The sequence below is a fragment of the Sceloporus occidentalis genome, unplaced genomic scaffold (genome assembly GCF_023333645.1).
Source record: "Sceloporus occidentalis isolate IW3139 unplaced genomic scaffold, rSceOcc1.0.p SCAF_49, whole genome shotgun sequence".
Taxonomy (NCBI): domain Eukaryota; kingdom Metazoa; phylum Chordata; class Lepidosauria; order Squamata; family Phrynosomatidae; genus Sceloporus; species Sceloporus occidentalis.
The window spans coordinates 3,804,665-3,819,944 of NW_028317029.1; the positions used below are offsets into that span (position 1 = coordinate 3,804,665).

General features: G+C 42.2%; 1 protein-coding gene across 1 annotated transcript in view; it reads left to right on the forward strand.

Annotated features, from left to right (window-relative positions):
* Positions 1–15,280, forward strand: part of LOC149288925 (putative ATP-dependent RNA helicase DDX10) — an 89,282-nt gene that overhangs the window by 53,813 nt on the left and 20,189 nt on the right. The window contains exon 16 of the mRNA XM_089491185.1: positions 1,066–1,119. Within this exon, the coding sequence (XP_089347311.1) occupies positions 1,066–1,119 (54 nt within the window). The remainder of the gene's footprint in view (positions 1–1,065; positions 1,120–15,280) is intronic.

Sequence of the window (15,280 nt, forward strand, 5' to 3'; positions counted from 1 at the left end):
ATTCAAAACCTTATCTGAACCCCATTAATGCAAATGAGAGACTTTAAAACCTTATCTGAACCCCAGTAATCCAAATGAGAGACTTTAATGAAGCTAAACTGAAAGTCTTGAAATGTTATGAAGGTCCATCCCCAGTGTGTTTCTGCAGCATGAAGAGTTGGCCGGCCCTGTACAATGTATTATTAAATAGTGACCTTTCCTCCAAGTGTCATTATACAGGGACAGCTCGGCCCTTCATAATAAATAGCCAAGCGAGGGAGGTAACACAACTCTCCTGCAAACTCCCCTGACAGCCCTCCTTGTAGAGATTAAACCCCCATGTTGTATCAGCCCAACCAGGCGGGCCGGTATATCGTGTCCTCGGCAGCTTCTGAAGACAGTGGTCTTAAAAGATCTAGTTTTGGTTAATAATCTGTGAATAACTGCTGTCGGAATAACAAATCCCCAAACGGATGTGAACGTGATGAGATTTATAAACCCGGAGTTAGTCGTCTGCCCGCATTCTCTGCCCGTCATGTTCTGTTCTATTAGTGACATAAATCCCCGTATTCCCGAGAGCACAAAACACGGGCAAAAACCCAGGAAAAAAAGTAAACGAGTCATTTTATATGTAATGTACACAAACATTGCAGACGTTTTATATTTTCACGCTGTGAGTGCTTTTAATTTCCAAAACCACGAGAGAGCGGTGCTTTCTGAAATTTAAAGGTGCGGTTCCACTGACTGCTAAATGTAATGCTTCGGGTGCTACAGATATACAAATATCAATGTTGGTAATGTTCAACGCATTATCCTTAAATCGGGTTATACTTTGTGCTGAGAGGCCCGAATTGTCATATGATACTCCTCGTCGGTTTCTTTGTATCTTTCATACAATTAAACTCTATGAGCGAAGAATAGGTCAATTTGTATAAGATGTGAGAGTGTACTTATCTTTTATTAGTGGGACAGCACCTAGAATATGAATTTCTTTAAGACGGGGTCTGTGATCTCCTTTTTTTCTGCTGTTATAAGCAACAAAGCTTTGGGCAAGTTACTAACACGATGCCTTCATCTTTATTTCAGGAAAGGAGGCTGAAGGAGAAGGCAGCAAGGAGAGCAGCCAGCAAAAAAGTAGAGGTAAGAGAAATGGCCGTTTATAATTAAGATTTCAAGTGACCGGACAGCCTAGTGTTTTGCGTCTAAGCTGCCGTGTCTATGTGCGTGATTTGCCTCTTTGCAGATTACATACGTGTATGTGTTACCGTGTTCACTACACTCGTGGTGTATCATGCAAGCTCTCCATTTCCTAAGAAATATGCGTATTTTATCATTAATGGAAATAAAAAAGTTCCTGCTCTTGTCCAGTGATACTCTAACATATTTATATCCTTTGTAGCACTAGAGGTGGTGGATCCAGCTGTCTTTTATATTTGGTTGAAAGATAAAGGCAACAATTGTATGTCTGTTGAATTATTGCCACGTTCCAAAAAAGTAGGACTCCTTTCGGCAAATGACTGTGGCCTTGTCTGATCGTCTTCATTTCGCTCGTAGTACTTTGAACAATGCCAGGATAATCATCTCTACAGTGCATTGGAAATGGAAAATAATTATTCTTTCATGCAAGTCTAAAAGACTTGTTAAGCTAACTATTAAAGAGCACTTTGTCTTCTTACAAGGCATCTGAAAGCCGCGCTCTACGAAGCTTGGCAGCCCGGTCCGCTCGAGGATTTATAGAACGTTTCGCAGATACGGAAGAGCGTTCCATATTGAGTCCGGTTTCTAGGAGAACAATGTTACGATTACCTTTTGATAGATGGGAATAGCATCATACGTAATGCCTATGGATTAAAATCACGCCACCTGAATAACGGCCTTTACATTAATCAATAGAGCGGATGAAATATGCAGATTTGTGTTAAGTGTTTTAATTAATACTTCTGGAATCTGGCTTGCATGTCGCTCTTATAACCTATTTATCAGAATGCATATTCAAAATTTTTTGTTTAGTTTTTGGTCTGTTTGTTTTCAAATAATTTTTTTTATTTCCAGCCTTTTTGTGCGCTCTTTTGCTTGCGCGCTCGTTCTGTTATTTTGTTATCTCGCTCAATATCTCCCTACCTTACGCGACAGCCACTTCAATGTCTCCACTTCTCCTTTTCACTATTTCCTTTTCTTCTACTCCAGCTCCTCTTCTTCTTCTCCCAGCTCTTCCCTGTACTTCTGCAACATGGCAGAGCCGTCTTTGGTCTCATCTAAGATTGTGGATAGATTATGTCGTGCGTGCTTAAATTTCTTCACTGTATTAGCCTTCATCACTTCTGATGAAAGGCTATTCCACCATCTCTGTAAACTTTCTAAATCTCCGGGTTTCACGGCTGTACAGAATACTCTGAATTCTCACCATAAGATCTGTAACGTGGCAGAACCACTTATCTCTCCCCGCTACTAATGCCTCTCGCTATACAACCCAGCACCCCGCTCGCTCCTATTCACCCTTTATGCCATTGTCTGCTTTCCTTTAAATCCACAGACATAATTGTTCTTAAGTGTCTTTCTTCTGTTGTCGCTGACAATGCTATATATTCTGCTTCGGGGATTTATACATCCCAAGTGCATATTTACCTCATGGTCATCCATAAGAGCTTAATGGCTGCTGGGTTCAGTGTTTATTACTTAACCTGTAGTTCAACTGTACGGTGCTGCAGAATATTGTAGCCCAGTAATAATGTATATAAGTGTTTACTGGTTCTGGTAAGCAATATTTGTTTAGTAGAAGCCAATGTTATGTGTATATCATGGGAACTTCCATCTTTATGTTGTGTTAACAGGATCTGCATGATTATTCTTCCTCAGTAAGTCATCTCTCCCTATTGTTGAGTTAGTTATTAATATTTGACTAGCATCAGTGTCATGTGGAAAGCTCCCGTGGCGCAAATATATTAACACGTAGGTTTGTAAATCAATACTTGTCGATTAAAATTCCGCACCAGGATAGAGATATAAGTGCGTGTGTCCTGTATGTTTGTCCTAATTGATTTAGTGATTAGCCCCGTTTTTGGGATCCTATTCTGGTTCTGATCTGCCGTCGCTGTCTTTACTGCATTGCAGGGCTGCAACAACTAATCGATAAAATCGATAATGAAAATCGTTGCCAACGAATTTCATTATCGATTAGTTGAATCGATTTTTATCGATTATAAAATGAGGGTTTTTTCAGAGCAAATGTTTAGTGTCTGACTCACAGCAGCAGCTCCTACCTACAGTTCCTCCCTGCAGTCACTGCCGATTGGCCCACCCACTCACTTCCTTTTTCCAGTCCCTCCCTGCAGTCACTGCCAATTGGCTGCAAGGAGGGACAGTGAGAAAGGGGCGGGGCCAATTGTCAGTGACTGCAGGGAGGGACAGGGAGAAAGGGGCGGGGCCAATGTGCCGATTGGCCCCGCCCATTTCCGATACCGTCAACATGGCTCAAGAACTCACTGGTGAGTATAACATTTTATATTTGGGCTGCTGAAAGTTATGGGCAGTTATAGTTAATGGGGTTTTTAGGGTTAATTTAGGGGCAGTTATAGTAAGTGGGGTGTTTAGGGTTAATTTAGGGGGTGTTATAGTTAGTGGGGTGTTTAGGGTTAATTTAGGGGCAGTTATAGTTAGTGGGGTGTTTAGGGTTAATTTAAGGGGCAGTTATAGTTAGTGGGGTGTTTAGGGTTAATTTAGGGGCAGTTATAGTTAGTGGGGTGTTTAGGGTTAATTTAGGGGCAGTTATAGTTAGTGAGGGGGTTTAGAGTTAATTTAGGGGCAGTTATAGTTAGTGGGGTGTTTAGGGTTAATTGTGGTTGATGGGGTGTTTAGGGTTAAGTTAGGGGCAGTTGTGGTTGATGGGGTGTTTAGGGTTAATTTAGGGGCAGTTGTTATTAAATAAAGTTAACTTAAGGTGCAGTTAGAGGTAAAGGGGGGCAAACTGAGGGGAATCTAAATCCTGGGGGCAGTGAAGTTTAATCCTGTATTTATTTATAAAAGTATTGTGTCTGTGAACGAGTCTGCAAATGTATGAGGGCACAATGGCATATCAGGGGGGTATACGGCATACCTTGGGAGGACGGAGTGACATATCTGGGGGTATAAGGCATATAGGCTATATAAGGCATATGTGTGGCATGTCTGGGGAGGGCAGTGTGGCATGTCTGGGGAGGGCAGTGTGGCATGTCTGGGGAGGGCAGTGTGGCATGTCTGGGGAGGGCAGTGTGGCAATCCTGGGCTCAAATATGCATAACTTGGGGGGGCAGGTTGGGAAATAAAAACAAGAAATGCATTGTTATCAGGTTTTTTATTCTGCAGTTTTCTTACATCTTACGTTACTTTATTAAATTATTTTAAATAAATGAAAATTTGAATTTTTTTATCTGATTAATCGAAAAAATAATCGGCCAACTAATCGATTATGACAATAATCGTTAGTTGCAGCCCTACTGCATTGCAGGAATCCTTGCTTTCTGCTCCTCATGCAGGGAACTCGTATGACGCGCAGTAACAGTAAATATTCATTCAATATTTTAGCCAAGGGAGATGACATAAAGTAAAAGTAAAGTAAAGTAAGACCTGGCTGTGAATCGTAATGCAATGAAAGCACTCCGGTGCCTTAATGCATATGTGTAAAAAGGGTGTTCGGGTCAAGCTTTAAGGCTAAAATGTAAAGTGTGTAGTATAATATAGCACGTTGTGGCAGTAGAGGTGCTGATTCTCTTATAACCTGTTTTTTTAGATGTAATGTAAGGAAGTTTATAGAGAAAGTGGTCTAAAACAGTGAGGTAGCTCCAGAATCTAAGACGCGGTCAACGACTGATTAAGGTCTAAGTTTTTACATCAAGAATAATGGGCCGAATGGTTCTTACTCTGTCTCCATGGGCCTTCTGCTCTCGTACGTTATAATATAATAAATGAAGTAACCCCGTAGCTAAACCATATTTCAGAAAGCCACCTTGTTCTGTGTTTCATTGCGGCTCTTTTTAATATTAAACTACATGCACTTAAACGAGCTTCTCCGAGGAGGGCATCACGGTACGAACACATTTGGGTTTGGGTTTTAAAGACACTGCAGAGATGGGTGAAATAAACCTTCTTCCTATCCAAGGTAAACCTTATAGAATCTAATTGATAATTTTTTTCGATGTGCAGCTTCTGATGCTGTAGATGAGCATGATGGGAGTTGCTGTACGCAGCAGTTAGGTGGAACGCCGCCGTGGCTTCTAACGTTTTACCGGTGGGTGCTAGAAGTTTCTGCTACCATGCATCAGTTTCTACAAAGATGTGCTTTCTGATTTCTAATGTTGAGCCGTGATATATAAACTCCTAAAAGCGGTACTTTTTCCCCAGCCCTGCCAGCCCTTCCCGGCGTCGGGTTTATATAGTGCAACGAAGGATAGAGGGTGTTTTGACACATGAAACATGAAAAGATATTTAATAGTGTCACCCTTTCCCGGTGATGATCCAATTTGTCACCAGGTTGTCACCGTGTGAAACAAACAGCTGATGAACGATCCGCTTTTTTCCTCGAGTCACTGAGCAGACTCTCGGCGCGGCAGCCAATTTGTTTTCTATATTTCGTGATTGGCTGACATGCAGTACAGGATTCATTTCTTCTAAAGCATCAGATAGAATTAGCCAAGGTGTGTTCAACCGAGCTGAAAATACAGGGGCAACGCTTAACTATGTGGTGTATATGCCTGTCATGCTAAGGGACCTTTGGTCTGGAGGTTCTAGAGCCCAGGTCCATGACGGTGCTCAGCCTTGGAGGAACATAAAGTATGCAGCTCCAGTTGGAAGAAGTAATGCCAGGGTTGGGTGTCATCTTGTAGTCAATGATTCTCTGGGCATGAATCCAGCCAGTGATAAGCCATGCCCCAAAATTGGTCAGAAATTGTCCTTCCAGGATGGATCTTGAGTGGGTGTCCAACAGCCTCAGTACTTGTTTCAGTAAAGCAACAAGCAGAAGATCCCTTGTGTCTCCAAGAACAGAAGAAAGGTCCTGGTGATGGTAGCCGAGGAACTGGAATGTAGGGAAGGTGCAGCTGGCCCCCGGGCCTTATTAACTGGAAACATCAAGTAGTTAAAATTGGATAACAGCTGAATTGGAGGGTCACATAATTAGCCACATTAACATTAAAGAAAATGACCGTTAAATGACCGCTTTATGTGATGTCAATTTGTTGTGGTCCAATAAGGTTAAGAATATAAAACTTATTTTTCATGATTCTCTGCTGAATTAAACTCCAGGCGATGTCCTCTGTCTGGAACATTTATTAACAATGTATTGCAGACATTGCTGGCGCATTACCGCACATTACACTTCTTCTTTCAACTTCGAAAATGAAGACAAGGCTTTCTTTCTTATTAACAAATTATACGGAATGTTTTCCAGCAGGGTTAGCGCACGCTTGTAAATCGGGTTTCAGAGCGGGGAAGCTAAGACCAGAATCAAACCGGTGGCAGGAATTTGCAGGAGTTGCCATTTTAACATCTATCACGAAGGGCCAACCTTCTTATGAGGAGAGAAAAAAAAACTTGAGGCAGTGTCATTGGCAGTTATTATTTTGCTTTATTTATAAAGTGCCGACAGATTCCGCAGCGCTGTACAAAGAAAATGATACAGATAACGACAAGTACTTGTTCTAGGTGGACAAGGGGTGAGAAACAGGCGGTGAGGACTGCGTGGTAGTGAATGACGTTAATGTAGGGGGAGATAAGGGTTGTAAGTGGATGTGAGGGAAGTTTTGATGTCTGTCAGTGGTAGGCTTCCCTGTAGAGAGCTTTTCAGGGAGTGTTTGAAGGAGGATAGCGTTGGTGAGAGTTGGACAGCACGCGGAAGAGAGTTCCAGAGGGTTGGTGCTGCGTGAGAGAAGTCCATGGCAGGGGGTGATGAGTGAAGATGCGAGGAGCAGGTCATTGTTGGATCTTAGAGGGCGGGCTGGAGTATATTTGCTGATGAGGGAGGATAGGTAGAGGGGAGCGGTGTTGGTGAGAGCTTTGTAGGACAATTCATTCAGAGTTAATCACCCCATTGGGGTAAGTAAATTGCCCCAATGTGCATGGCAGGGACAGTTTCCTGTGTGCGTGGCATATCGGTTATGAGTTTGGCTGAGGATGATGGAGCTTTGCGGTTTAGGGACAGCTGGGTACGAATATCGATCAAGTGTTTCTGTGATACTGAGAAGTTTCGGCCTCTGGAAGATGAGACGCGTCTTAAAAAAAAAACAAGTTGCGTGCGATTAGACAGCAGGGAATTGGGAACAATCTGTGTATCGTACGATTCCCGGCTCGATGCGGTGACCCGCTCCGCGGGTGATTTAAGTGTTTACTTGTGAAACTTACTTGCTATAATCGAGTTTCTTTGTCAATTACCTTACCTTTTCCCTCTTTAAATGGTTTGCTCCTGCTAAGCGGCGCTATGGTAACCAGCAGCTGGCACTCCGGATTAATACACACGCTTACCCACAAAGACGTCGCAATCTTTCTTCCGTAACCTAGGCAACCTCAAAATGCCACATTTAAAAATGCACAAAATTGGACACCGCAGGACTATAATCTTTTTTTGGACTGAAAGGCGATGACTAATTCCTCATTACTTTGTTTCCTTTTTTTTTTTTTTTTTTTTTTGGAGAGGTTCGGATTGAATACATTTTTTGTTAACCTTTTTCTATCTCTTACGTACTTCATGCATCTGGCAAGACAGCCGGAGTGAGAGAGGGATTGTGATTTGGAAATGTTCTCCCTCAAGCTTTGTTCTTGTTAGTCAAGGGGCTTTTACGAGGGTCACGCTAACCCCTGTTTGTAGGAAACCTGCGTCAGCAAAACATAGGGGGCATCTGATGCTCACTGGGGGGGGGGGGTTTAAAGAGCATCTGTCCCATCCAGATTATGATTAGAGCAGGTTACATCTGTACACACCTCTATCATTTCCCCTTTTTAAACATCATAAAAATACTTCTTATCAGTTGTTTATATTATACCGGCAGTCGGAAACCTGATACTCCGAGATGGCCGCTCTGTTCTTACATCCCAAAAATGAGAATAAACTGTAAAGTCTGCCCAGCTTCCTATGAGTGCTGGTAGTATGGGGAAAAAACATGCTTAATCATAATGGAAATGCTGAATGTGACAGCAGATAAGACCCATTCAACACATCTACTTGTCCCATTTCTGTAAGGAGTCAGACCGTAATCAGTCCTTGGTCTTGTCTTGGGCATAAAGCTAAATCTACCCCCACTTCTGTTTGGGGGTTTTTCCATTTATCTACCACCCTCCCTGTAAAGTAAAACATCCGTACATTCCATCCAAACCTACGACCCTCTAGTTTTCGTTTATGACCTGTTTTCGCAATATTGGCCGTAATGTTCATTGAAATGTCCAACTCTTCTCTATGCGATATGAAACTTTTATAAGTTTATGATTATGTTGGTGTAGGGGGGGTGTCCTGAAATCTCAGACATTCCTAAAATTATCTTGAAAGGTAGCGAGTTAATGAGATCATTCAGAGATGGCTCTCGGGGGTGAGCCTCAGGCCGTGTTGCGCATGAAGCTGTCTCTTCTCCATAAAGGCAGATGCTATGGGGTTTTGCAAGGTAGGCATTTCCACGATGAGCCAATTTACTCCACATCCCGTACGTTTCTGCCGCCACGCTCATTCTAATCCCGTCCAGGAGCGCCCGTGTGAAGATCTCGCTGAAAGCTGCCCGTTACCGGACTGTATTTTGAATCTTGATATGATTCAAGGCTTTCTCTGTGCCAGAGGCAGAAATATGTCTGCAATGAAAGGGGAAAAGCTCGTATTAGCAGAATGCGGCCTTCGTAAAGGGTTTTCCGCTGTTTTGTATTAAAAAGAATTGTATTGCCGGTGCCTAGTAATGTGGCATCGCCATGGGAACCTCGGACTCCGTGGCAGGACCTTGGGATTCATCCTCTTTCATTGACTTTGGACTTTACTTCTGAAACAGGGAAGAAGACCGGCCCCGCGGCACGGCTTTTTAAGGAGACCGCTTCTTGAAAAACACCTCTGTCCTTTGATGCCGTTTATTGATGTTTTATACAAGCTGATTGCCACATTTTTATGAAAACACAACTTTAAAGGGCAATGGCTGATGCAATGCATCATTATCACGTTAGTCTGATTAAAGATAGACCGTCTACAGCTTGCTTGTTAACTCATTTTACAGTCATGTTCTTTACCGAGAGGAGTGGTAGATAAGTGGAGCAGCCTTCCATTAGAAATGGTAGAGGCCAGTACAGTGATGGAACTTAACCATGCATGGGTTTAGCAATAAAGACTATCCTGAATCTAAGTACTGATTAAGGTTTGAGTCTTTACATCGGGAAGGACAGGCTAGATGGGCCAAATGGTTATTCTATGTCTGGTGCTGGTAGCCTACCGAAGGGTGGGGGCATAATGCGGGCTGCGTCACGGGTTACACGGCTCGCGGCGTCCCAGAGGTAAGATAGTACCTTCCGTTCAAACCAAATATCCCAAATAACCCAAAGCATTTACGCAGAGTGTGACAAGCCCAACCACGTTCATAGGTAATCAGAATGTTCTTCCAAAAGCTGTGCCATTGGCGGCTCCCTTTAATCACCTTCTGTTTCTGCCACAAAATTAACCAGTTAGCTGCCACTGGGATAAGCAAAACAGCCGCAGCATGGAATTAATGGTGCTCGGAGAGGCAATATGCTGTACTAAAACAATTAAGACTCTAAATATAGTCGGGGATTTGTACATTTACTCTGCGATGCATCTGTCCTTCCTATTTCTTCCCTGCGCACATAGCTTACATCGCAATAATTCTGTGCGGTACAGACTCGCATTAAAGTGGCAGATACTATTTCTTCATTGGAAAGCCGATGTCTATAAAATAAATTTCTAATGGCAACCCTCTGAGTGTCTCTTTACACCCTTTCACATGCCTGGAAACTAGAAATTCAGACTTAATACTGCAACAACTCGCTTGCTCCCACTGCTCAATGACGTATATATACTCACTCACTTCTGGAGCACACTATATCAAATTCATTTACACACCATAACACTGCTGCCACACTCAGGCACCACCACAAGCACACAAAATCCTCACCTTTTACCTTCGTTTTAATCACTCTCCACTTCCGGACACACTCACCATTTGTAGGGTAATTGATTAGTTGAGTTTATAAATTGATGATCTGATTACTATTTATTTTGCATATTCATTTTACATTTAGTTCTTTATCCTTACCATCCCAATCACGTTATATACAGGCACTCTATCCCTTCCCCACAAGACCCAAAACATTACCATTATTAAAAGAACGGACTCTGGATTAATGAGTGATTTCCCTATATATACGAAACATAGACCTTAATGGCAGATAAGAACCATTTTCCATGCAGTCCATGGTCTTAGATTCAGAATACCTTTATTCCTATGCCATATGAGTCCAAATATATACCGTATTGGCTCGAATATAGGCTGCACTTTTTCCCCCCACTTTAAGTCTTTAAAGTGGGGGTGCGGCCTATATTCGGGGTCTTGCGGCCGACGCCCGGGACTGCATGCCGGGCAGGCAGCGAGGTTAGGATACAGATCCCCCGCAGCGGTGCAGGGGACCCGTATCCTACTCTCTGATACGCTCAGACAGCCTCCCCTGCCGGCACTTTCCACGGGGGGGGGGGAGGTTGTCTAAGCGCATCGTACGGACGGCCACCGGCTGCGGCGATGCGGGTAAACAACCTCCGCTGCCGGGACATCTACACGATGTGCTTTAACAATCTCCCTTGCCGGGAATTCCCGACTGAATTTTGGACTGTCTGTCGAGTTCATGTTTCCTAAAATCCCTACTAATTGATCAGCAAAAAACTGCAGTCTCTGAAAGTGCAGAGAACGTTCTGCCAAGTCCCTTTTTGGGCTCCAGATCTCCCTGTGGGTCACTAAGTCGCATAAAGGGCTCGGTAAAACTGTACACAATAGCCATGCCTCTAGCCAAGGAATAAAATGTCATCACCCAAAGGTCAGCCATTTTGGTTTTTTTTGGGGGGGGGGGGCATGGCGCTTTAAATGCTTTCCTTTGTATACTGACGCTATTTGTTTTTTAAAACCAAAACAAACAGAGCTTCCCTGATGCCTGTTGCAGTAGCAGCGGCTGATATTTCCAGCTGGTGAACGCTGCCTTCTTGCTGCTGGCAATTAATTTTCATGCGTGATCTTTTCAATAAACAAGATTGTTGGCGAGTGACAGTTGATTTTTCGTCTGACAGATGGATTCCCTGAAGGCTCTTCTAGTTGTCACAGAGTAAGCATGGATATTGACCGTTACTTTCCAGGCGCATTTCACATAGAAAATGACACGAGCGTCATCTCTTTATATCAGCGCATACAGAGCGATCCGTGCTGCTCAATCCACGGAGCTTTCTTTATTTTATCTTTCTACCTCGGCTTAAAGGAGAACGGATTTGGATTTAATTATTCAAACAATGGCTGTCTTCAGCTGCGAATGCGATGCCATTGTTAAGATTCCGTTAATTGTTCTAATAGCTAGTGTGAAAACTTTATGTGGCCCTTTACATACAAAGTATGATGGTTTTTAACGAGAAATATTAATAAAAGTGGGGAGCTGCGCTGTAACCACACAAAATAAATTCCAAGATAATACAGAAAGCGGGTGCATTAAACATATGTAGAAAAAGAGCATATAGAAGCATAATATACTGTAATATATGTATAAAAATATATACCCTCTCCCAAGTGGCCACTCACATTTTACAAGCAAGTCCACTGCTCTGTATAATGAGTCTTCACAGATAAACAGAATCAGAATTCTTGGTATTTTCTGTTCACGTAACGCACATTGAGTGTTTTAGTTTATATTTTTTTCTCAGTTTAATTTGACCCCCCCCTTTTTTTTAATACTGAAGGTAGGGTTAGAAAGCCACGATAGAGCTACCGCCTCCGTGAATGTGTATGTCGGGTCCGATAGGGTTAATATTTTAGAATCAGTTACACTTTACTAGGTGGAGGTTCTTTGGTCTAGAAGGTGATGGCTAATAATTACAGCGATTACACTATAGGATCGATTCTCCCTTAGGGGACTGATCGCTCCATTCTACTTTTACCACCCTAGCTTTTGACTATTGAAACTTATCTCACCTTTTTCTTCTTTTGTTGATGAGTTCTACATGTTGGCTAATAAAATATTTAGCAGATCCTATTTTGTTTTTCCTTTTGTTAAACAAACATGTAGAAATAAATGACTTCATTGAAGGATCAGTGAGGTCACAATTTTGCATTCCATGTCAGGATAACCCCCATGTGTGTGGCATGCCCTGAAGAGTGTTTCCATGTGAAGTGCTAAATACCCTTTTACTTTGTATGGCTCCATAAAACAGGCATCCTTTAGATGAATCTATTAAGACTGCCCTTTGGGACTCATCGGGAAAATAAGCCAGGGGCAATGCAGAAGATAATCATTGATTCCTATCTGCTATGAAGTTATTTCAGCCCATCTAGTCTGCTTATTTTCTGGCTGTAAAGACTCAAACCTTGATCAATCCTTGGTCTTTCACCTTAGAGTCAGGATAGCCATTTATCTATCCAATGCATGTTTAAATATCCTCCCAATGCTAACCTCTACCATGTCTGCTGGTAGACTGTTCCCTATCTACCACTACCTCAGTAGAGTAAAACGGTTGGCGAAGCGTGTATATTAGTGGCTGCAGTGAGAACACAGTAGAATGGAAGCATTTCATCAAAAAACATCAAATCACGGCATGGACACCAACAATGGATGCTCCAGCCCAGCAAATCCAGTTAACATGAATGATTTGGGTCTTTTCTATCTTATTTTAATTATACATTCTACATTTTTTTGTTTGTTTGTTTTTTATCATTTATTGATAAACCGGGGCTACTAGACTTAATATCATTTATAAAAGCTGCTTTAAATAAGCACTCTAAAAACCTTAGCCAGATTATAGACATAAAATGAATGGTGTATGGAGGATGGGACCTGTGCGACGGTAACTGTTAACAAGAATATTCAAGCTCTGTTTAAGAAAACTCACCTCGAGACTAAATTGGCATATATTGGGGAGATCACTTAATTTTATTATTATTGTATTATTTACTCCCGTAGAGGTTCCTTCCCTGGCTGTTTAGAGGTTAAGAACCATCCGTGACAATGCTTCTCATCTATGTAGCGGATTAAGTTTAATGAGAACCGTCAAATCACCTTTGGTTACAATTGTGCGTTTATTACGCTTTGAGAGTTTTCTTGGCAGCGAGAAGCAGCAGTCGGCATGTTACCTGTAATCTTCACATATTTCCCGTATTCTATCAATTACCATACGCCGGGCTGACTTCATCAGATAGCGGGGCGCACGAGTGCTCGTTATAGCCTGTGAATGCATCAGCCCTGTTTTTATTCTATAGTGGTGATTCATATCGAGGGTTAAATTCATAGCAAGCCTGCTTCACACTCTTCTCTTTATCTTCACACCAAGTAGGTCTCCCTGTCGCTGTTCTTCATGATTCTATAATAACGGGCTAGCTCTGTACTGGTCGTTTGATGTAGACATGCTTTCGATGGCATGTTTTGTAAGCTAGTTTGGGGTGTAAAGTGTTAGTAGGCATATATGTCAACTCTTTATCACTGCTAAAAGAAATGATCAGCGAGGGTCGATTTCATCAAATCACTATATTAGCGCTAGTGTTTCTAGTTAGAAGAGTTCACAGTTCAGGTCAATAGAATTTGCAGTAAACACACCTCTAAAACCACAGAGCAGCGGCACTTCTCCGTATTTATGCCATATCCCCGAACCTTGACATCTCTGCCGATATATGTCTCAGAACCTGCATTATGCGTTCGAAGACACCCAGGGAACGTGGATTGTTAATACAAGCATAGATCCCCCTCCAGCCACGAGAAAAGCCTCGGTGTAGATCCTCACTAATCACCAAGCATCTCAATATGATTACTGTACGTCTGGACAAAGTCACCTTAGATGAGTTGAATAAATAGTTATTCTTTGTGATTTCAGTGGCAGGGGGACCAGGCCAGATCAGGAAGCTTTGGGTCCTGGAGCGATTACGCAGGAAGGACCCCTCTCTGGATTTCCTCCCCTATCAGGCTCTTTTTTTTTTAATTTTTTTTTTCTCTCTCTCGTTTCTGCCCCTTGCTATTTCCGTTCTATTTTGCCTTCTTTCTTTCCTTCCTTCCTTCCTTCCTTCTTTCCTTCCTTCCTTCCTTCCTTCCTTCCTTCTTTCCTTCCTTCCTTCTTTCCTTCCTTCCTTCTTTCTTTCCTTCCTTCTTTCCTTCCTTCCTTCTTTCCTTCCTTCCTTTTTATTCCTCTGCACATACAGTACATATACACATGCATATACACACAGTACTCTCCACGTCTCGGAACCCTGCGTCGGTAAGGGAGGATTATTGCCGCATGTCGCGGATTCCGATCCAATCTCTGCTTCCTGGGAGAGATAACCGAGAGGGACCCGTCCCAACTCCGGGGCCCTGGAGCGTTTGCTCCGCAGTTAATCCAGCCCTGGCAGGGGAAAGCCTGTTAAGTGCTTGTGATTTTAGTTTTCCTATTGGCAAGGGAGCTTTATATATATATAATACAGTCTTACAGCGTGCTATTAACTGTATTTTTCTGCACTATAATTGGTTTATTCACTGCCAGAGGGATTTGATCTATATTTTTAAATTTGTTTGGGACAAAGCGCTGCTGATCTCAAATTCCTGATATTTATAGCAGCTTTTTCTCCCAGATTTCCCATGGAAAATGCGCTGTTTTAGTTTTGTTTTTAATCATTGGTGTACGTTCTTTGTTTCCAGCGCCGTTAATATATTCATTACCAAATCACCCGCAATCCTCCTTGTAAATGGTGAAAGAAACACGACAATATTTATCTCCAAACATCAGAAGAACCATGTAATTTGAAACAGCCTCTTAGAGATGTTCTGAGGAGTTCTAGAGGAATAGATACAAAAATAAATTGTAATTGCTTTCATAGCCAATTGAGTTTTTGAGTGCAGAGTCTTCTACTGCCAACACATAATTAGCGATCCAGCTACCTCTGGGTTCCACAAGAGGTTACGAAGTTATAATTACAAACTGAAGAATTAGATTACTTAACCCATTATGTGTCTAGAAGGCCTCTGAAAGAATTAAAATTGGTTGTAGAAGCAATTAGTTTTGAACTGGTAAGAAAACCGAAAGTGCTCCCTGTTCAGTAGAACAATTTCCAGTTATATAGTTGTTTTCAACTAAACATTACTT